Raw genomic sequence first — 23,417 nt, forward strand, 5'->3', positions numbered from 1 at the left:
TCTTTCGACGTCTATGAAGAATTTTGCTGGGATTTTGATGGGCATTACATTGAATCTGTAGATAGCTTTTGGTAAGATTGCCATTTTTACTTGAACACATTGACACAGGAGACCAATTCCTAAATATAACCCCAGTAGCACAGACACTGAGATGTTACATGGAGAAGTGGCTTTTTTGTCCCAGCCGCCTAGCTAGCTTAGTTAAGGGTAAAGGTTCTACAGGCACGAGCTTGACTTCTCCATATTCAATGATTTGTGTAGGTGTTGTCATCAGCAATGGGGTCTTGACAACAATTTGTGGACAGTGACTTATGTATGTTCTTGGCTTCTGAAGATTAACAAATGAAGTTAACATGACACAGAGTTCAAAAATAATTCTCAGGAATAAAGACACCATACCTACAGTTTTCTAAGAAGAATTCTTTGACTCTTTAATTTTCTTGGATAGAATTTTTAACCCTACACCAAGTAACTTACTAGCACCAGGTAATGCTGCAATTAACACATTTCCAAACTCATCAAAGACGTCTGTATATAACGAGCTACTCAGATTCTTAAGGTTTTGAATCTCTTTTCGTAGTTGGCTTATCTCTGAACCCATTGCATCATGTTTCATTTTAAATCCCGCTTTAAGCATGTATTCTTGGACCTAAAAATAGAAAAGTACACTTGGAAAACCATGCTTTTTAAAAGTCAGGGCTTAGCACTTGCAACTCAAGTAATTAAGGACACATATCTATCACTCTACTAAAATGCACTCACTAATGAATTTCCCTGATAACTGGGTATGAGAAATGATCAAAACAAACTATATCCTGTGGTTTCCTCAGCATCATTTGCAAGAGTGGAGATGTCAGACAAGCCCAAACCTGAACACTGTTGTTCCTCTGATAATTTCTAGGGCTCACATGAGCTTACCTTCAACTTGTGCGCTAGCATCTCCTCTTGTTCTCTCAAAAGGTTCTTCCTTTCGGTCTCCACCTTCTTATATAGTTGGTCCATATTTTCCTTGTAGCTTCTCTCTTGAGATTCTATCACTTGCTGCAGTTCCTTCTGTTTCTGTCTTAGTAGCTCCTGCTCCTGTTCTGCTGCCTCCTTCTGTGCCCGCTCAGCTGTCCCACAAGGGTTTGAAAGAGACAAAACCCAACAGTCAGGACAGAGCTCTCCTTCCTTGGGCTGAGAGACATGGGTGATTTTAAAAACATCTAGGAAGAACTATGAATTCTAGGGCCCATACCTCAAAGGTACGTTTCAGAATGATGCTAAAAGACACCTGCTACACTAGCTGAGTGAGACCATACCTACCCTTCTTAATCTCATAGTAGTGGAGTATGCAATCTATGTAAAAAGACCTTCCTGACCATACATCAGCAGGCTTAACAGAAGCCTTCCCATCCCTGTGAGAGTCAATCCTCCTATGTACCTTCCATGGCCTTCTGCCCATCAGTGAGGGCTTTGTCTGACTGCAGGATGGAATCCTCTATAGTAACCTGTGACTGTAGGAAGCTCTGAAGGACATGTTTTGCCTAAGGAAACAGAAAAGTGAAATTGCTAGGCCACAAAAACACAATGCTACACTCTACGTCCTATATATTTTCTCACCCTTCTTAAGATTCCGCCATTCCATTTCCTTCCCTTTAACTGTAGTAATTCAAATCTATTCTGCAATTCTTGAAAATCTTAGGTGGTAGCCGTCATCCAAGTCTTTCCTTCCAAATAGTGTTTCACTTCTCAGACCAGGTTACAACCACAGAGCCCTTGGCAGAGCTTCAAAATTGCCCTCTCCCTTGTTTAATGAACCCACACACTTCTTGCCTGCTAAGCTGGGTAAATAAACACCCATTGATAATCCATCTTTGCTCTGTATCTTCTTTGAGAGGAAGCTTCACTAAGTTGTCTTCTGAGGTCTGCATGGTTGCTAAATATACTGAACTAACTGTTCTTCTGTGGCCTGACATGCATTAGTGTTTCAGTCACTCCATCACACACCTCTTAAATGCACACAACAGTAGTCCATAATCACACCTTTATTATGAGGATTGAATATTATTGCAACCACCATGATATTAATTGCACCATTTTTTTCTGCTCTCTGTTTGTGCCAGGATAGTTCTTATTCTGATCAATCCAACAATCCAACAGACTATCGTGAGGCAAGATTGTCAGTATCTCATGGACAAGGTCAAACGTGCCTTTTATCTTCAAATCTCACTATTTAGTTCAGAAAAAAAATGCCTGGGTTAATTATTGGAACAATAATTCTGCTCCAGTTAGTGTTATTCATTCTAAACTACTTTCAGTGTTTAATTGAAAATGAGGAAATTGCTTATTCCTCATTCCTCACCTTCACTCCCTTCCCAGGCACTTGCTCATAGTTCTGCTCCACCTTCCTCCTGGTTTTTAAGTAGAGTCTGTGCCCGCCAGGAACAAAGAAAGCTCCACGTGAGATGCTCTCCCTCAGGGGCTCTGCAAGCTTATCCAGCTCAGCCTGGCAGTAACTGAGAGATGCTGCTTCATTCTTTTGAAGGAAATCTTCCTTATGTTCCTTTATGGCAACCTGCCAGGGGATGATAGAGACACCAGAAAAGGAAGCTGTTGGAAAACAGATCCAACTTTGATCTTGGGGGAAGTAATAAACTTAGATGTGGAAATTACACCATGGGTCAGGAAACTCTCTTCACTGCCATGTCTGAGTCACCATGGACACCCCATGCCTTTCCAGTGGCCAGGCTCATCCCCGGTGAAACAATAAGGTCTATCCGCAGGAACTTTGGCTCTTTTAGCAGCACTGAGATTAACAGTGAACAATTCGCCAGCTGAACAGTGGGGCATGGTTGGCAGGAGTATCTCCTCCAAGAATTAATATGGAGGAAAATACACCTATGAAAAAGCAATTCACACAGGGACAGGAACTTTACATAGGTTCATGAGCCCTTCATTAATTCCTCCATGAAGAACATGAGTGTGTAGAGACAGAATAATAAAACTTTGTATTACACTTAGAAATTCCAGTCCAAGGGATTCCCTTGCTTAAGAGGCTCCCCAGAGCTTTCGGGTGAGGGCTGAACTCAGTTTACAACATGCTTCACTCTCCTGATGCCCTGAGCAGAGCACACAAGCCTCCCTGCACCGTGCTTATAGTCTACAAAACTGAGAGGATGTATATGTGCTTTCTCATCCTGATGTGTTTATTGAAAATTCTTTTGTAGCAATGAAAAAATTATCAAGTCCCTGAATTTGATCTTGTAGAAACCTGTCACTCACAAGAATCCAGATGAATGGCAAAGTCAAAATGGCAACTGTTTCCAATACTCCTAAAAGTGGATATCGGGAAGGAAAAAGAAGAGGCACAGATACAGTACCACCAGGTTCTTCTGGAACTGCTGATTTTCATCCTTGAAGGAGTGCTCCATAAAGACAGCAATGGCCTCCTTCTCACAGGCTGTGTGCACATTGAGCAGATCCTGAAGTGTGTTTGTGGGGAGCCTCACTAGCTGGGCCATCCGTTCAGTGTAGTGGTCAGTTGCCTTCTGCACAGCTATGGAGTTCTCACGCTGGGCCAGAGTGGTCACTGCATTCTCCAAGCAAGGCACTGCTCCACTATTGATGGCATCCACATAGGTCGTCACCAGAGTTGCCAGTCCTGACCAAAGCAAGAAACTGAAGGTTAAATATCAAGCTAACTATTGTTAATTTCGCATGATTCACGCAACAGCAATGAAATACTAAATCACTTTGGCAATGAATATTTCATGCATGAGAGTAAAACCTATTTTGTTGGACCCAATCACAAATAAAAGTGATAATGTTTTTCGAAAGTTTTGAATTTTAGGACAATAAGAGAGCATTATGGGAAAGGAGCAGCTCTTCTGCATATTGGCATCATGTGATTATACAGAGATATTTCATTGAAGGACATGTGTATATTGTGTTGGGGGATTATGTATCTGCATGGTTGCATGTATTTGTGTGTGTCTGTGTGTAGAGGCAAATGACAAGCCTTGATAATCTGCTTGTCTCTGTTTCCCCAGTTACAGGTGTGCAAAACCACTCTCAACACTTTCAGGTGGACTCTGGGAATTGAACTCATGATTGTAAGCTAAGCACTTTACTGACTGAACCATCACCTGAGTCCAAAAATAGTGAATTTTTACCCCAAATCACAATGAACTTTTAGGAACCTTGGTCTCTTACTTCCTTTAGAACTTTCTTTTCTAACCAGAGAAGCAGCTGTGTCCTTGAACATTATTTCAAACCAGGTATTCCCTCTTTAACCTTAGTCCTGCTTCTTTGATCATTAGCCATTTCATAAGCTTTATTAGGTTTCAATAAGACTCCATATAGAGAGATACTATTTCAGAAAGATGAAATTTTCTAAATAGCATACACAACTCTTTCTCTGTATGAGACAATAACCTTTAATCAAAAATTTTCAGCACACTATTTCAAAATAGAGAGATATTCATTAGCCCAAAGGTAACTCACTGTTTCCATTGACAATGATTACCTCTTTCAAGGTCTTGGCCTTGGAATTGGAAAACACATAAGAACAGAATACTTTCGATTGCGCTTGGAAATTGGGATCCAACTCGTCTTCTGGTATTTCCTCAACATGAACTAAGAGTTCTTTCTCTTTTGTAGGTCGATCAAAGACAAAACATTTCCGTTGTGGAAAAAAATGCCTGATGCATTCCCTAGGCATGTTAGCATTTTGGACTTTGCGACTCCTGCCTGTAAAAATATGTAAAAGAAATTAGTTCTTTAACAAAACAGCCCTCAGGCTCAGGGCCTGGTGTTTTCATTTCCAGAGAACCTGGGGTCACAGTTGTTCTCTCCTTCATCTCCTATAATCCACCACATGCTCTTCATCTGAGATCTTAGACAATGACGAATCCATTTCTGCTTAAAAGTAAAGGGCAATAAAGCAATTATGATGATAAAGAGTACCAGCTATCCATGCGATAAAGGCAACTAATTGTTGGTCTTCCTAGTGTTTGGTACAAACCCCAGTGGATTAAGAATTTAGCAAACATTTACTGGACAATTAACTAGTGGAATCAAAGTGTTAGAAGAAGTTTTCTGACTTTCCAAAATCCTTGTCAGAAATGAAATTTGGACCTTAAAACAAAGTGATTCAGAAAACAATAGATGCTACCAGGAAAAATTAAAGATGGCATATGATATCAGGTCAGGAGAGAAAAGCACAAATATCATAAATACTTCAGAAGATTCTGTGCCTTGACAATTATGATGAGTAATACTGACTTACATGTAATGTAAAAACCTCTTTTCTTTGCTAAATAAGAGTCTGTTAGTGTTGACTGAGAATTACAGCAATCCCGTGCCATACAACTATTCAATGAAAGTTTGTTGAGAGAAGAAAATAAATGAATGAATAAAAATGCAGAGAGACCTCTTTCAATATCTAAATATTGTATATTTAAAAATAGATACAATATTAAATATGTTAACTGTGAGACTGTCAAGAGAAAAGAAGGTTATGAGAATTGGAAAATAAAGATTTAAGTTCTCTGTAAGAAAATATTGATTTTTTTCTGAACTATTCATAATACATCTTTATCTGAAAAATATTAAGTAGTCAAGGAGTAATAAATATACAGTACAAAAGAATTACAATTTGGAATAGATCACTTCATTTCATGTGATTTTATAACATCTGTGTACTCTCTCTCTCTGTATATATGTGTATATGTATAAAGTTATATATATATATATATGGTTGGAATATATGTATGTTAAGGTTAAGTTATAATATATATCATATATATTATCTATATGGTGTGGTTGTGTGTGTATGTGAAGAGAGAGAGGAGTGGGAGAGAATACAGAAATCCTTTATAAGGAACATAATATGTGGGGTATGAACATTATAGAAAGTATTACTATCCAAATAACATTTTTCACAATTAATTGATTTAAGATCATTTGGTCCAATATTTGAGCCTCATTGTTTCCATTATATTTAAACTCCAGCTGCTGCAGATTGTCCAGGATAATAACCATGGAAAATGCTCACTAATTGCCTTTCAGTTATCAGTTTATTACTGGCTAAGAGTTCAAATTAGGGTAAAAGCAACATTTATGGCAAGTAATGAATGAGACAGTTAGCGCCTTCCCGCCCAAGCCAGGCTCTGATACCTGGAATCAGCTTCAGGGCATTCTCCAGGTACTCATCCGCTGTGATGGCGCGTCCATCTAACTTCAGCTCCAGAGTGAAATCCCGAACAGTCCAGACAAAGTCTGGGAAGAAGCTCACAAACTCATCAGAATCATCAATTTCTTCAGATTGTGAAGAGGATTTTGTTCTGATCAGCTCGGTGAGTTCAGTCACATAGCTGGGACCTTCGCTAAGGAACAAAAGGCAACCTTCTACCCTCCTAGAGGTCTTCTACAAACCCATTTCCTCAGTCTGAAGTACTGAGTAACATAAGCCATTAATAAAACATGGTTAGGTGCCTGGAAGGATACTGCAGCTGCTCCAGGGCCTGGTGGTTGATGGTGCTCATGCTGTTGTAGACAAAGGTGCTGCTTAGGAGCACAGCCAGGGCAAAGATCCATGAGTCATTCTTAGGGTCACCCTAGAGGACACATGAAGACGAGGGACTTCAGAATCTAACCTCCATTCTTTCACTTGTTTATTGGCTGCTTAAGCAGAAATACATCAGACTGATAGAATGAAGAATAATGATTTGAAGAATAGAAAATCTTACTTCCTTTTCAGCACTGAAACTGACCTTACCAGTTTCCATAACCAGAATCAATGACACTGTCCAACTATGCAAAATATTTGCTATAGTGCTTGGTACAATATATGTGCAATAACACCATACCATTTAATTAACAGGCTATCAATTATGTCATATTAGAGGCAGTAATATTTACTCAGATCCAACAACTGTTCATGAAACATCTACAAAATACTAAGTACTACATTCATCTGTAAGAATGCAAATTTTCATGTAACAATAGGAAGAGGCAGACCTGTAAGGACAGAAATACAACCATGATGACCAGCTGCACCAACAGTAGGATGCTAGTACATGGAGAAACATGATTAACTTTAGTAAGTGAAAGGAGGGCTGTCTCACTTTAGTGTGACTGTGTACCTGGGCTGTGATGGCTATGGTAGGAAAACAGCTTCTTTTTAAATACTTGCTGGTAGATGTAATTATAGATTTAAATAAAGCACACATGTGGAAATAAAAAATATTATACCGCACAGGTCATATAAATGCTTCGCATTTGGTTTTTCCGAAGCAGAGGCTCTCTGTGAGGATTTGGAAGTTCAGGCTGGAAGCAATATTTGAGGTAAGATGTGCTACTCTGAAAGCCGGGCAAATAGATTAGATGCTACCCAATCCCACAAACTCCAGAGACAGTGGGTTGTACTCTATCATGTTTGCGATTCTTGCAACCAGCACGGAAGGTGAACTAAAGCTGCAGTCAAATGGTACACAGACTCAAGGCTAGACCCCATAACTCTCTGACTTACTTTTTCCACATCACCTAGACCCTCTGTGTCTAGAAGCACAAGGGTGAAATTTGCCTTGGTGGGGTGAGGCACACACCACATCCAGATGCCCTTAGTTTCAGACCTCACTGTGGTGCCCAGATTGAAGCCTGCAAGAGAGAATAAGAAAGCAAGACGTGTGTATAGTAATGTTTAGCATATAGGAGACTGCCACACCAACTCCAGTGTCATCTATATGACATGACATATGTCATTATGCCAGACGGGAGCTATGTGTCCTATGGGACTAGGCTTCCTGGAGGTCAATGGCAGAGATGAGCCTTGGGAGACTATAAGATGATATGCATAAAGTAGTTGAACACTAACAAAGTTTTATATTTTGACCTGGTCAGTAAAGAAACAAGAATTATCTTTATTAATTATGCCATACACTATATTTTATGTAATTGTGCATGTGTTGCATATATATATATATATATATATATATATATATATATTTGAAAAGACTTTAGGAGAGAAATGTATATAGTTATTAAAATGCTGTGATGAAGTAGTGCAGAAAAAATAAAAAGGTAACTAAAGTAGAATATGACACAAACTCAAATCCTCTCTCTCCCTTCCCCCTCCTCTTTTTTCCCTTCCCTTTCCCCTCTTTCTCTCCCTCTATTGTTCACCCTGTTTTCCCTCTCTTTTTCTGCTACACAGAGTGATGCTTTCAATACCTAATTGACCACCCTTCCTTCCTTCCTTCCTTCCTTCCTTCCTTTCTTCCTTCCTTCCCTCCTTCCCTTCTTGCTTCCTTCCATATTCCCATCTTCATTATTTTAATAAACAAAACAATGAATTGCATTTGCATTGACTCCATAGTAAAACTAAGATGAGAGAAAAGGGAAGGTGATGGGAATTGATCAATCTGATGATCAAGAGAGAATGACCAATTTGCATTGCCACTGATTCCAAACAAATGGCCTCTGTCCTTCTGTCTGAGGACAGCACTCACCGTGGTTCTGTCCTGCCAAGCGGTTCATCAGGTAGGACTTCCCTGTACGGTACAGTCCTACAATGGCCACCACCACAACAGGCTGAGTAATTTTCTCAAGAATGATTAGTGCTTCGGGATTCACTCTCAGCTCTTCATTCTCATTTTCCACTAGACAGATGGGAGCCTCCATGCTGGGACCAGATGCCATGGCAACCTGCAAATCAAAAAAAAATTATTCTAAGGAGAGTATGAAATATTTAACCGAGGACCACCAGGCAAGTGATGACAGCACCCACAATGGGCTGGTTCCTCCTCCATTGATCACTAATTGAGAAAATGTCTTACACCTGGATCTTATGGAGGCATTTCCTGAATTATGTGCCTTCCTCTGGTTACTCTAATTGTGTCAAGATGTACCAATCAATACATCTGCCATCCTCAGGAATCAAAAGGATTTGACCATACAGTCTCCTGTACTTGTGACTGCATTCAAGCTGCTACCAAAAGTTGGAAAAATAACTCCTTTCATTGGGTGCTAGCAGAGAAGAGACTCCAGTCCAGCTCTCCTTGGCAGAGTTGTGTCCTGGAGAGTCTGAAATGAGAAGGCAGAGACACTGGATCTAGAAGGGACTACAGTATACCTGACCTTTGCCTTGAAGTTGACCCCAGCAAGAGATGTGTTTCAGCCCCAGGAAAAATGTTGGCTGTTCCTAAAAACTGGTGTGAGCCACCATGTGGTTGCTGGGAATTGAACTCAGGACCTTTGGAAGAGCAGGCAATGCTCTTAACCACTGAGCCATCTCTCCAGCCCCCAAAAGTGTTTTTTGTTGTTGTTGTTTGTTTTTGGGGGGGTTCTCTGTGGTTTTGGAGCCTGTCCTGGAGCACCGGACAGAAATCTCAAGGTCCAAATCAGGAGCAGAAGGAGACGGAGCACGAGCAAGGAACTCAGGACCACGAGGGGTGCACCCACACACTAAGACAATGGGGATGTTCTATTGGGATCTCACCAAGGCCAGCTGGCCTAGGTCTGAAAAAGCATGGGATAAATCCGGACTAGCTGAACATAGCAGACAATGAGGAATACTGAGAATTCAAGAACAATTGCAGTGGGTTTTTGATCCTACTGCACGTACTGGCTTTGTGGGAGCCTAGGCAGTTTGAATGCTCACCTTACTAGACCTGGATAGAGGTGGGCAGTCCTTGGGCTTCCCACAGGTCAGGGAACCCTGATTGCTCTTCCAGCAGATGAGGGAGGGGGACTTGATCGGGGGAGGGGGAGGGAAATGGGAAGCGGTTGTGGGGACGAGGCAGAAATCCTTAATAAATAAATAAATTAAAAAAAAAACTGGTGTGACAGCCCCTTAAAAGCAATGAACTCCTACATAGCAACAAGGTGGAGGAAGCAACTCAAATCTGGTAAGGGAGTTCCTAGAATCCCTCTCCAGAATGTGGAACCTGGTGTGGGTTGGATTGGAGCAATAGTTTCCAAGGCATACAGACAGTGGAATGAGGAACATAAGTATGGTAAAGAAGCCCAGTGTAGTAACGATGCCCAGATCTAAGAGATCTTCCACATCCTCTACCCAAGTCATGGCAGGGCCAGCTATATGTGTCACAGCAAGTTTGAGATGGAACTTGGTACAGTTGGATCCTGATGGTCAGACTAAGCAAAACACTGGGAATGAGCTCTACTCCAACCAGAAGCCTTGAATGAGAACCTAGTACCTTTCATTTTATTTCATTATTCATTTGTGATTGTATCTTTTTAATCTCTAATTTTTTATAATATTTTAAATTTTTTATTTATTTTATTAAAAATTTCCGCCTCCTCCCCACCTCCCATTTCCCTCCCCCTCCCCCCACTCCCCTTTCCCTCCCTTTCCAGTCCAAAGAGCAGCCAGGATTCCCTGCCCTGAGGGAAGTTCAAAGTCCTCCCCACTTCATCCTGGTCTAGGAAGGTGCACATCCAAACAGACTAGGCTCCCACAAAGCCAGTACATGCAGTAGGATCAAATCCCAGTGCCATTGTCCTTGGCGTCTTAGTCAGCCCTCATTGTCCGCCAAGCTCAGAGTCCGGTTTGATCCCATGCTTTTTAAGTCCCAGTCCAGCTCGCCTTGGTGAGCTCCCATTAGATCAGCCCCACCGTCTCAGTGGGTGGGTGTATCTATATTTTAAATTTTATATGCACATATACAGATACAAAAAATATATAATACACTTCTTTGGAACTTTTGTAACTTGATTACCTTTTGCCCCTTCATTGTGCATGTGTTATAACTTGTATCTTGTGAAATGGTTTGTGTCTTCCCTTCTTTTCTCACAATGTGATGAAGAACCTTTCTCTCTGATCTTCATGTGTGATGAAGAACACTTTCTTTCTGCTTTTTATATGTGAAACCGGTTGCTTTTTATTCATTCTTACTCTATTTACTCTAATTCATTATCCCAGTCACTGTTCTCTTCACTACTGTAATTCCTTACATTTTCCCCAATCAGGGTCCCACACTGCTCTCTTAAATCCATGTTGTCAAGAGCATAATGAACACAGAGTCTCTTCCTTCAAGGAACACCAGGATGTCCATCAAACTGTCACAGCTGGTTCTGCAGCTGACGTTTGCCCTCAATATAAACATAAGGGAAGACAAGCTACTAGAGATTCACATAAATCTTTAAAGCACAAACAGAAAAACAACAAACCAGGGAAAACCTTCAATTGGTGCAAGAGAAAGAACCATCAGAATGACGTCAGATCTGTAAGCAATTTCCAAATCCAAGGAAGCAGGAAATGAATGTATTTTGTGCCTTGAAAGTAAATAATGAACAATCAAAGTGTTACAGTCATAAATATTTCCATTAAAATAGAAACAGTTCAAGACAAGCACAAGTTCCAGTAATTCATGACAAGTAAATTAGGACAGCTGAAAATTCTGAAAAGAGTACTATCATAGAAGAATAAGAGAAGAAAAAGAGAAGGAGGACAAGCAGAAACAGTTTCACATAAGAGAACACAAGAAGGAATACATTTCATGGCAGCAGCAAATGAACAAAAGACAAGTGGCAAGGAGTTAATCATGTCTGACCCTGCAAACCAGACACTATAGAGAGGAGAAAAGATCCCCAACCCAGAGCAGCAAACAAAATCATGAGTAATAGCAAAACCCTTCTTAACTATGACCTTAAATGCAAAGAGCCTTGATCTGCAAGTTAATGTCTGAATGACTAGATAAAACCACACAACCACAAACAAACTCTGGCTGCTGAATAACTGGCTCAGGGGTTAAGAATATTTCTTACTTTTCCAGGGTTTGGGAGTTCAGTCCACAGCATTGATGTAGGGCAACTCACAATCATGTGCACTTTCAGCTCCAGGAGATCCAAAGCCCTCTTCTAGCTTCTTCAGCACATGCACACGTACACACACACACAGACAAACACGCACACAGTCACATACACGAACATAAAAATAACAAAAATTAATCTTTAAAATGAGAAATGCTGTGTTTGTTAAACAAACTCATTGGGGGACCATTTCAGAATAGGCAGGACACTTCTGAAGAGAATCCCATTCACATGAGAATTAACCCTGAGCATTGCACATGAGATTACATAAGACTAATACACTTCTGCACTGCCTTAGAGACTAGTAACAGGATGAATACACAGCCTATAAAATGGGAGAAACATCTTTGCCATCTGCACTTCAGCATGTATTATACAAGAAATAAAGAACTGTAAAATAATAACATAAAAAGAACAGCAACAAAACTATGAATCTGTAATTGGACCAATGAACTGGACAGTCAATTTTCAAAGGAAGTAAAAAGAATACCAAAAAAATTTTTTTGAAAGTGTTCAACATCATTAGTCACCAGAGAAAAGCAAATTCAACCTACTGAAATTCTATCTCATCTGGTCAGAAGGTCAAGAAAGCCAAAAAACAGAGTGGTTTGTGTTTGCTAGAGTATTTATTACTTTCAGTTTGCTCCACATAAATCCTGGCCTGCCTCTGTCCTGCTTCCTGTGTCATACAGGAAAGAGGACATAGAAGCCAGCCAGGTTTTTGATCAGAACATTTCTGGCTGAACTATGCACCCAGGAAGCTGACAAGCTCATAGTTTAAATATAAAATACGAAAATAATTCCTTTTAGTTATGTGTGTGTGTCTACCATGAATGCTAGAAAAGGTGGCAAAACATCTGCAACAGATACGAACTGCCCATTTGGGTGCTGAGAATCAAACTCAGCTCCTCTCAAGGAACAGCAAGGCCTCTTACGTGCTGAAACATCTCTTGAGTCCTGAAAGCTTTGATTTTTACTCCGGTTCTGCCACCATAAAGTGGGAAGTAATCAGTAATATCTTCCCAGGGAAACTGTCTGCTGAAAAGTACATAGTCTCCTGCATTGTCAGTGAGATGAGGTTCTGATTTACATGTTCCATGTTGCCCAGCTTCATTTTTTAAGAGATGTGCTAACTGGCAACAATGAGGACGAGATGCATCAAAGATTATTTCAGATGCATCCAGGTGATGAACGATGAAACCTGAGGCCTTGTAGTCCTCTGTGGACTCCACTGTCTGGAGCCTATTGAACAGAGTGGAAACGGGCCCACTGAAGGAATACTTTCCCTCATCCCTACAAACACTGAATTATAAGTGCACTGGTGACCCACATCCATAGTAGAGCATCCTCCTGTGGAGAGGTTGTTTCACAGGTAAACAGCAGTGGCCTGGAAGCCTTCCCACCCTGGTCCCCTGACTCACCTGAAGCAGGAATCCTTCTGCTTTGGGAAGAAAGCAGTTTAGGGGGAAGTTAAGAGCACTAGGCTTCCTCAGTCCTGTATCTGGATGCACTAATTTATTCCTTCTTGAACATGGACTTTACCCCTTGCACATGGACTTTACCTGGGTGGGGCACAGCGTCAGTAATTTTTAAGGCAGGTAAATTTGAGGTACGTCAGCAAAGACATTTACAAAAAAGAAAAATGAAACTAAAAGCAAACAGTACAACTAACTCATGGATGACTTGCAGAATTAGGGGAGACTTTTCTAACAGATAAATGTCACAAGCTTTCTCAGACTTTTCCATCTGAAAGAGTGCTAAGAAACTGCTGATAGTGGGGATGGGAGGCTAAATTTATTTTTTTAAAGGAATATAAAACTATTTTTTGACCACTGTTCACCATTATTTACAATAAAGTAAATATACAGTTGGATGACATTCTGATACTACAGAGTTACTTTTCTGGCTCACTGAACTAGAACCCAAATACTGAAAAGATTGTTGATCCTACTAGTAAGGAATGAGACAGGGTAAAGAAAAAGCATGCAAGTCATTAGTTTATATTACCAGATTTTGTTCATTTATGTCAGCAGGTCTAAAATTGCCAACACCATCTCTAACCATGTTTCTAATTCCACAGCAAACAGATATTCCACATATCATAACCTTTTATATTTCAACTTTCTACAAAGGAATGGTTCACTAGAGGAACCTCACATGCCCAGTTGTCTTTTTGCTTAGTTTTTAGAGACAGGGATTCTCTGTATAGCCCTGGCTGACCTGAAACTCAATAGACCCGGCTGATTTAGTCTAAATCAGAGATCCATCTGCCTCCAAAGTACTGGGATTAAAGGCACATGCCACTACACCCAGCATAAGTCTTGTTATTATTAAGTCATAGTGCTACTTTGTCTAATTCCATTTTCTGAACGGGTAGTTTGTAAGGACAAAATTTTGTAAACAAACTACTGTATGTGATAATAAATTCTGATGTGTTTGCTTTAAAACTATCCAGTAAATTCCAGAACTGTCTACTTGATCTGAAAGGTTATGCTTTCAGGAAAATGTTCACAAGGGAGAAATCTCAACACATGTTTTCATCTACAGTTTTTGAGTACTAAAAACAAGACAAAATGAAAAACAGTTACATAAGGGTCTTATGCACACACAAGCTTACAAACAAAAAACCCAGAATGGTCCTTCTGTGTCCCAGTTAAAAATAAGTTCTGATTGAGTAATGACTGTAAAATCTCCCCAGCATTTAAGAAAAGCTGTTCTTCAAAGCCGAGGAAATACAACACGGTATCAAACATTCTACTGTTAAAAGAAGCAACTACGGAAAGCTTTTATTTGCTCAAAGGAATCAGTGCCTTTTGATGCAGAACAAAAACCAAAAATATCCCAAGTACTGTCAATACTTTCAAAATCAGCATATCAAACTCGATTTTCATTAGAATGCTATTTTTTCCACACTAGTAATTCAAATCTCAAGATCCAGATTATATATATAAATGCAAACAATTATTGAGCCTCGTCTTCTGGACAAGAATGCCAAGTCAGCCTTTCCTCATAAAAGGCAATGACAATCTGAGGACACTTCATATTCGCCTCCTTTGCCAGCACCAAGTCTGCCTCATCTGAGTCCTTCCATTTCATAAGAAACATTAATTCTCCACTGCTGTCTGTGGCACCAATTATTCGTTCAGGATCAAGACCTCTGGCAAAACCCCTTGGTTTGTCGGCAGCATCTCTTTTCTTCTTCGATTTGCTATCATCAGATTCACTGTCAGATAAAGATTTCCTTTTTGTAACATCTTTTTCTTTACCAGCTTTTTGAGAATTAAGAAATGCTTCAATTAATTCTGGACAGTCTAAATTTTCTTCCCAAGTATTATCAGCATCTGTGAACCCCTTCCACTTGAGGAAATACTCCACCTTCCCATTCACTACACGCCGGTCCAGTACTTTTTCTACCACAAATTCTTCAGGCTCTGCCTCTTCAACTTTTTTACTCTTTCCATTCTGTTTCTTTTTGCAATGTAGTTTTATTGGAGGCCATTTAAAAAAAAAATCGAAGACTTGAAGAGAAGATAAGAAAGCAAGCCACCGACTTCACCTCTCGGATACTCCGGGCCGTGGATCCTGCAGAGTCTCCCGGCGGCGCGCCTTAGCTCAGCCACATGGGAGGCTAAATTTAAAGGAATACCTTGTATCCCATGTTTGGCAGCCAATATGAGAAGAATAGGAAAAAGAATGCCTCATATAATATTATTTTGGGTTCATTTGCTTCGAACGCTAAACTTACAGAGAATTTTATTATTCATGCTAACTCATCTAAGACTGTAAGAGCTCTGAGTCAGTGCCCACACTTATAGAATTCTAAATGCTGTAAACCAAACTCCTTTCCTAGAACTTGGTATTGAAGAACAAAACAGGAATCATGAAAATAGCTGCCACAAGTACATTTGTTAGATGCAAAAGCTTTTAGCATAGATAATACCATCTCATTCTCACAAATAATATTCTTGTCACAAATAAATTAGTGATTTATTAAAATAACAGTTTCACTGAGAAAAATTAGACTGGAAGATCTCTTCTTCCTAATTATATACATACATGCAAACATACATACCTACCTACCTACATATACACATATGATATTAAGATAAAGACAGCACACTGAGTTCTCTTAAGGTGTCCATCCTTAAGGTGTCAACACCACTCCAAATCAAAGGAAAGACAAGAGTCTTCAAAAATGTTTTGAAGTCACCATAGTGTTCTGTCCTTTATTTTGTTTCTTTTTCTCCGCTACAGTTTGTCTCTTCTTGTTACAAAGCTACTAGCAGATTTTTTATTTTAATTTTTAAAAAGTTTTGTTTTAATTCTCCATCTTACAATCACCTGGTTCTGTGTACAAATATTTTCATTTCTAAGTCATCACACTTTTCATCTCTTGTTCTTTTACCCTTCATAACATTTTTCTTTGTTTCCTCATAAAATTTTGAGTTTCCATCTAAATTTTTTCTTTCTTTTCCTTCTTCCTTCATTTCATTAATTTCCTATATTTACTCTAAATAAAAATACACTTGAAGAATTCTAAGGATCATACACAGGACACTTTTGCACACCCGTGTTTATTGATGTGCTAGTCATAGAAGTTAAGTTATGGAAGCAACCAAGATGTTCTCCAACAGCCGAGTGGTAAAGGAGGTGTGCACACACATAGCAGGGTTTTAGGAAAATGGACAGAATTGTATCTTATTGTGTTACATGAAATAAAACAAACATCTGATGTTTCCTCTAATATATATTTAGTATGATATATGTGTATATGATACACATGACATAAAAGTAGGATAGAGACAGGAAGAAGATAGTGGAAGGAGGGAAGAGGATAAAGTTGTAGGAGAGGAAAAAATGTCAGATAACAGAAAGGATAAGAGATGGATAAAAACAAATGCTTCTCTAATCTAGACAGTTAAAGATAAAACTACATTAAATGAGTGAGAAATGAGTGAAAGGTGCCTCTGTTGGGAGTGGGAAGAGGTGATATAACTGGACATAAAAGTGGATCTGAAGTTCTTTGAAACGTATCTCAATGCTAGGAAACCATCTCTTGTTTTCTTTAGAGCAGTAAAATCTGTTTGTATTAGATAACTCAAAATTGCTTTCATCTTGAATGTTTGAGACTCTTGCAGTATTTAAGGGCAAATAAAAATGAGTTTCTTCTGCTTCTTTAAAAGTTTAAATATCCTCTTTCTAGCATGTTTCTTGATTGATGAAAGTGTCAGTGTCCTTTCTCTAAACTATTAAGTATAAATAAAATTTCCCAACAGCTAAGGAAAACCATAGGCAGCTTCACAATCACAGTGTTTGGGTGTCCTAGAATAGTGACAGTTGGGGCACATTGTGATTATCAAAGCGTTGGCTTCAAAGTTGTCAACAATGGCTGATTCCTCATAGAAAGTCCAAGGATCCAGAAGTTACTCAGTCCAAACAGTCCCAATGGTCTTGGCCTGAGTCAGAAGTGACATCTACAACCACTTATACTATGCTTGGCATCCCATTTTGAATCTGGGGCCTGTTATGATATACTCTTTTTAGGAGATAACTGTCACTCTCAGAGGTAGCAACTACCTTGCATATACTGTACAGCTCTTCCCCAAGCCCACTGTTAGGTTTACAGGTGTGTACCACCATGTCTGGTTTATTATGTGGGTGCAGGGATCAGAATTATGTCCTTCCTTTAGCGTACTACCCATTCTTCCCACCACAAACCACAGTGTTCTCAGTCCCTTTAAAATATGTGAAACACTTATCTTGCTTCTTGGCAGTTGGTATGTATTTATATATACTCCACAATACTAAAAGTTGATAAAACTATGGGAATATAGTCTTTATCATGCTTGGTGAAGATCAGCAAGATTTCAAGTGCAGCTGTTAAGAATAGGAAAAGCATAGTGCATAGGGTAAGTTTATGGTTACAGGTAAATCATTAGAGTACCTTTGATATCTACTGATTACACATCATCATTTAAAGTCCATCATTAAAGTTACTGCTCTACATCATGCTTAGTTGTGACCATGTTGCTATGTAACCAGTGTCAACTCTTGCATTTTGAACTATCTAGTTACAATTTCCATCTATATCACATGGATCAATTCCTTCTTCAAACAAGAACCCGTGATCCAGCTTCTTGTCATGCTAATGGCTTCTTCATCTTCCTGTGGTTCTTATATATGGGGACTCTACATCTCTGTACAGGTTTTTTGATTTATAATGGAGTGTGTGATTATCTATCACCAACATCCATAAATGTTGCTTTTGCTGAAAGCTTAGGAACTTTTGATATAATGGAGAACTCTTTGTTTCAATAAGGAATGAGACTGGCTATCTCTATGCTCTGGACCTTCACACCCCTGGAAAACTTAGTGTCTAATTATGTGCCACCATTAAAGAATGTTCTCAGTATTTATTTGTCTTCTGGAGATCATCTGGAAATATAAATTTCTTTCTGAAGCACTTCTGTTGAAACTTCTGTGGTAGAAATGTCAAAGCCATCCTTGGTGTACAATCTTATAGGATGATGAACAAAATTTCAGTGATCTTACTGAGCATCATTTCAGGTTTTTAGTTCTCTAAAATAAGACAGAAACACAACTTTTGTTGATTGCACTATGGGAAGGAGCTAAGATATATTTACAAAACTATCCCTAGACCCCACAGCATCCTTCAGGTCCTTACTTTTCTTAATTGTTAATCAGGACAAAACATCCAGAAAGCTGCATGATTACAGATTTTAGAAAACTTTAAATTGACTAGTGTTAACAGAAGTTAAATTTGGATTTCTTGATTCTGTCTTTTACCAATGACATTGAAAACTTTCTTCCCATGTATGACTGTCCCTGAATGTAAAGTCTAAATAGGCCCCCAATAAAGGATGGTGGAAAGTCTCAGGCTGTTCTCTGAGCTTCAGAAGAACTTTTTTTTAAGGAAAGAACTTTTAGTTAATTCAGGCTATCCTGGACAATGAGCCTGGATGTCAAGAAATCACATGACTTCTTGGAATGGGTTACAGTAAAGTTTGTGCAGTGTGTTGTACATCAGGTCACTGGAAGTTTTTTCCAAGTCCTGATATTGTAAACATCGGGTGTGAAATGCTTTTATGATAAACAGCAGATTACAAAATGAACTTTGTAGCAAGCTTCATTGCATAGCAACAGGAATCACAGAGTTCTCAGTAGAACAGAGCCAAGACCTTCAAGTTAAGAAGACAATGGACACAATACATGTGGGTGTTTACTGAGAAAAGGTACTGTGTACACAGGACAGCACTGGGAGAGATGAACGGGAGAGCATGAAGACTCATTTGATTCAGTTACTGCCCTAACAGTATTTATGATAATGGTAAAATGGACTATCTGGAGAGTGGAAGAGTAGAAGAAGGCAAGAACCCTAGACATTAGATAACAGAACAGCCCAAGATTGCCAAGAAGAGAATTGGAAACACAACAATGAAGTTTCTGTAAAGCAAAGGACACTGTCACCAAGACAAAAAGGCAACCCACTGACTGGGAGAAGATCTTCACCAACCCTGCAACAGACAAAGGTCTGATCTACAAAATATATAAAGAACTCAAGAGACTAGACTTGAGAATGCTAATTAACTCAATTAAAAAATGGGGCACTGAACTGAACAGAGAATTCTCAACAGAAGAAGTTCAAATGGCCAAAAGACATTTAAGGTCATGCTCAACTTCCTTAGCGATCAGGGAAATGCAAATCAAAACAACTGTGAGATATCATCTTACACCTGTCAGAATGGCTAAAATCAAAAACACCAATGATAGCCTATGCTGGAGAGGATGTGGAGTAAGGGGGACACTCATCCATTGTTGGTGGGAATGCAAACTTCTGCAACCACTTTGAAAATTAGTTTGGCAGTTTCTCAGGAAACTGGGAGTCAACCTACCTTAGGACCCAGCAATTCCACTCTTGGGAATATACCCAAGAGATTCCCAATCATACTACAAAAGCATTTGTTCAACTATATTCATAGCAGCATTATTTGTAATAGCCAGACCCTGGAAACAACCTAGGTGCCCCTCAATAGAAGAATGAATAAAGAAGGTGTGGCACATATACACTCTAGAGTTCTACTCAACGGTAAAAAACAACGACATCTTGAATTTTGCATGCAAATGGATGGAAATAGAAAACACTATCCTGAGTGAGGTAACCCAGATCCAAAAAAATGAATATGGTATGTACTCACTCATAAGTGGATTCTAGCCATAAATAAAGCACATTGAGCCTATAATTCATGATTCTAGAGAAGCTAAATAAGAAGGTGAACCCAAAGAAAAATATATAGTTATCCTCCTGGATATTGGAAGTGGACAGATTGCCGGACAGGGGTTGGGAGCATGGAGGATTGGGTGGGGTTGGGATAAGGACAGATGGGGAGAGAGAACGAAGAAGGGAAAGGTGGGAAGAGCTTGAGGGAATGGAATGGTTGGGATGGAGGAGGGGTGGATGAGGGAACAGAAAAGTAGACATCTTAAGAGAGCCATTTTAAGGTTAGCAAGAGATTTGACTCTGGAGGGGTTCCCAGGTGTTCAAGGAGATGCTCCCAGCTTGTTCCTTGGGGAGCAGAGGAGAGTGAAGGCATAAGTCACAAACAATGCCACACCAATTCGGGGTTATGATTATTAGGGTGGTATTTATTTAAAGGGGAAAAAACTTACAGATCACTGTCCCAGGCAACAGCCCTCTATGCAACCAGGAAAGGAGTCTAGTCGCTGGCGGAGCAGGAAGTGAAGAGAGAGAGGAGAGGGAAGTGGCCGCTTTTTTAAAGGGAGAGAAACCACGCCCCAATGGGCTGGTACCTCAGCGGTGATAGGCTGGAGGAGTGGGAGGACCTCCCGCAATACTGCTCCACTTCCCTAAGGGATTTTCCTAGCAAAGAGGTCCATTGTTTCTCTGCTCCACTATGCAAACTACATTTGAAAGTAGAGATTCTACTCCACCCCAGGGAAAAAAGGTCTTCACCCCAAAGCTATTTTAAGACATATATTTGGGAAGGAGGAATCCAGGAGAGTGGCGGCACTGCCAGCATAAAGAAGGGCAGCAGCCAACTGAACAGGCACAGGGCCTATGTAGAATTTCTTAAAGGCAGAGTTTTCCAAGGAGATAGAGAACTGGTCAGATTTTGATCCCCTTAAGCTTGGACAAACTCAGATTGACTAGTTTTTGTGCCCATGTATTGGTTGGTTTTCTGTTCTGAGATTGGTTGGTTTTCCTGCTCAGGAATTGGTTGATTTTATGCTCAGTTTGTCAGGATCAGATTTGACTCTAGTTTCAGGGCCAAAGTGTATTTCTTTCACTGATCCGTTTTGGTCTTATGGCTCTACTTTCAGGGATACAGTGGGTTTCTTTCACTACTCTGTTTCCAGGACCAAAGTGTGTTTATTTGGCTCTGTTTTTAGGCTCAGAGTAAAATTCTTTGGTTTTTGTTTCAGGGCAAAGGTGCATTTTTAGGAGAGATGGCTCAGTGGTTAAGAGCATTGCCTGCCCTTCCAAAGGTCCTGAGTTCAATTCCTGGCAACCACATGGTGGCTCACAACCATCTGTAATGAGGTCCGGTGCCCTCTTCTGGCCTTCAGACATACACACAGACAGAATATTGTATACATAATAAATAAATAAATATTTAAAAAAATAAAAACTGGTTCTTTGTTAATTGCTAGGATGTGTTCCTTTCTCTGGCTCTGGTTTCAGGGCCATGTTGGGTTCTGGTATCAGGTTCCAGGTGTGTTTCTTTCACTGACCTTTGAATTCAGGGTCAGGGTGGATTTCTATGGCTGAACATTTTACCTTACAGCCACATGCACATGGAACATTACAAAAGCGTAGCAATTGTCAGTAAAAACATTAATCCTTTTCATTTTTTCAGGGTTAGTGCCAAGATCAATGTAATCATTTCTGTCTTTTGGATGGAAGTGCCCACAAGAGGACTTCGGTCCATAGTGTCTTTCTCAAAATTATTACAGCAGTCTCTGCCAACTTCTGTCCTGGGACATCAGTCAGGTTGTCCCTAATGTTCTGGAAGCTGGATACTATATATCTATCATACAGTCATGAAGGGACTCTTACACACTGTCAGGTAGCATGGAGAATGGATTGAGTATGGACGGTTGGGAAAAGGTTATTTTAGGTCAGTTTAGCAGTAAAGCCTGATAGTGAGTGAGACAAGCACTTGTTACCCATCTGTCAGGAGCTGGGGTGCGGATTCCTCAGGAGACTCCCCACTGCATGTGGGGACATGATGGTAAGCTTCAGTCCCAGATTTAATTTATCAGAGTCCGTAGTAAGCAGGGCCATTGTCACCATAATCTTCAAACAGCGCCAGTGGGGGAGAGAACTGAGTCTCTGAGTTCCCTATTTATTGAATACACTCACAAGGAAGAGAGAGGGAGACTTCCCCAAAGTAAGTTAAGATAGGAGTCTAAGATTTTCGAGGGAAAACAGTAGGGATTCCCTCCAATTAACTTCACAGGTGGAACTGGAGCTTCTTTGGGGGTTATCTTCCAAGATGACCACCCAAAAGGCCACTATATAAGGCATTTGGTCAGGGTTGTCTGGGCTGCCAAAAACTACTGTGAGGACTGTAAGAGAACTAGAGGTTAAGGGTGCCCTTGGGAGGTCAGTTGACTCCTACAGTCAGTCACTGGAGGTGACAGACCACGTGGAGTTTTCTGTGGAAGACAGAATTTCCCTATTTCTGGGCTTTCTTCTTAAAGTCTTAAAAGTACTGTAAGAATTTTGGTCTAGGGGAGAATTTTGGGCCAAAGATGGAGCTTGTCCCATGATCTTGAAGTAAGAGTGGATACCAATAGTGAGTATACAAAGTGAAATAAAGAGTCTGACTTGACAGAGACAGAGAGACCACAGTGACACAGATGGAGTCCAGGGAGACAAGGGTTTTATTAGAACATGGTTCTGTTCAGACCTAGGTGAATCAGTCGCCTTTTTGACTGAATTCCAGAAACCAGATGTCCCAGTTACTCTCAACTACTGGAGGACAAAGGAGGGGATGAGAAGACTCTGTTCTCCATCTGACCTCATCCAGTCTCTTCTCTCTTGGGTCCTAGTAGAAGATGCCACAGACCACAAAACCTCCAGTGCTTACCTCTCAAGATTACTACATGGGTCTACAGCAGTCAATTGAGCCAAAGACTTAAACCAGTGGACTATAAGTTAAAAGACAAGGCCCCAAATGTTAGGGTCTGTAAATCTGAAAATAATTCACCAGAAAGGGCAGGGTTTGCACAGTCCAAAAATTTATTTAAAATCTGACATATAAGAGAGGTGTGTGGTTTCAGCACCCATAAAATGTACCCAATACAGTGGCAGCAGTAAATTTTAATGGGGAAAAACCAGAAAGAGATGGTTCCTGAATACTATCCAATCATAACTTAATACTGGAAGAAACTGTTTGGGACCGTACTTAGTAGCATGCTTTTAGTTTATCAGGAAGGCCTGTAGTTTGTGTTTGTGACTTGGTGTTGGAACAAATCAACCAGAAAGGGATGGAATATTTGTGGTTTAGCCTGATTATATACACCTGTGCCAGGGAGTTTGCAATTGCAGCTCAGCCTCA

General features: G+C 40.0%; 2 protein-coding genes and 1 pseudogene across 2 annotated transcripts in view; 1 reads left to right on the forward strand and 2 right to left on the reverse strand.

The window, feature by feature from the left end:
• LOC121465645 (guanylate-binding protein 2-like) overlaps positions 1 to 23,417 on the forward strand; it is a 146,245-nt gene that overhangs the window by 121,630 nt on the left and 1,198 nt on the right.
• LOC121452296 (guanylate-binding protein 4-like) lies at positions 410 to 8,682 on the reverse strand. The gene is made up of 10 exons (XM_041658345.1): positions 8,493 to 8,682; positions 7,514 to 7,641; positions 6,490 to 6,599; positions 6,160 to 6,356; positions 4,486 to 4,731; positions 3,363 to 3,643; positions 2,345 to 2,557; positions 1,424 to 1,526; positions 919 to 1,112; positions 410 to 649 (listed from the first exon to the last, which is right to left on the reverse strand). The coding sequence occupies exons 1-10, from the start codon at positions 8,680 to 8,682 to the stop codon at positions 410 to 412; spliced, it is 1,902 nt and encodes a 633-aa protein (XP_041514279.1).
• On the reverse strand, positions 14,764 to 15,313 carry LOC121439107 (annotated as a pseudogene).

Source organism: Microtus oregoni, unplaced genomic scaffold, assembly GCF_018167655.1.
Source record: "Microtus oregoni isolate MIOR12 unplaced genomic scaffold, Mior012 000000F_ref0000247, whole genome shotgun sequence".
NCBI lineage: Eukaryota > Metazoa > Chordata > Mammalia > Rodentia > Cricetidae > Microtus > Microtus oregoni.

Coding starts and splice junctions, on each gene's coding strand:
- LOC121452296 (XM_041658345.1), bottom strand. CDS start 8,682: ATGGCATCTGGTCCCAGCATGGAGGCTCCCATCTGTCTAGTGGAAAAT. Junction 1,527..2,344: donor TGCCTGGGAAGGGAGTGAAG/GTGAGGAATGAG, acceptor CTGTTTCCTTAG/GCAAAACATGTCCTTCAGAG. Junction 1,113..1,423: donor TGGGCAGAAGGCCATGGAAG/GTACATAGGAGG, acceptor CTTGTGGGACAG/CTGAGCGGGCACAGAAGGAG.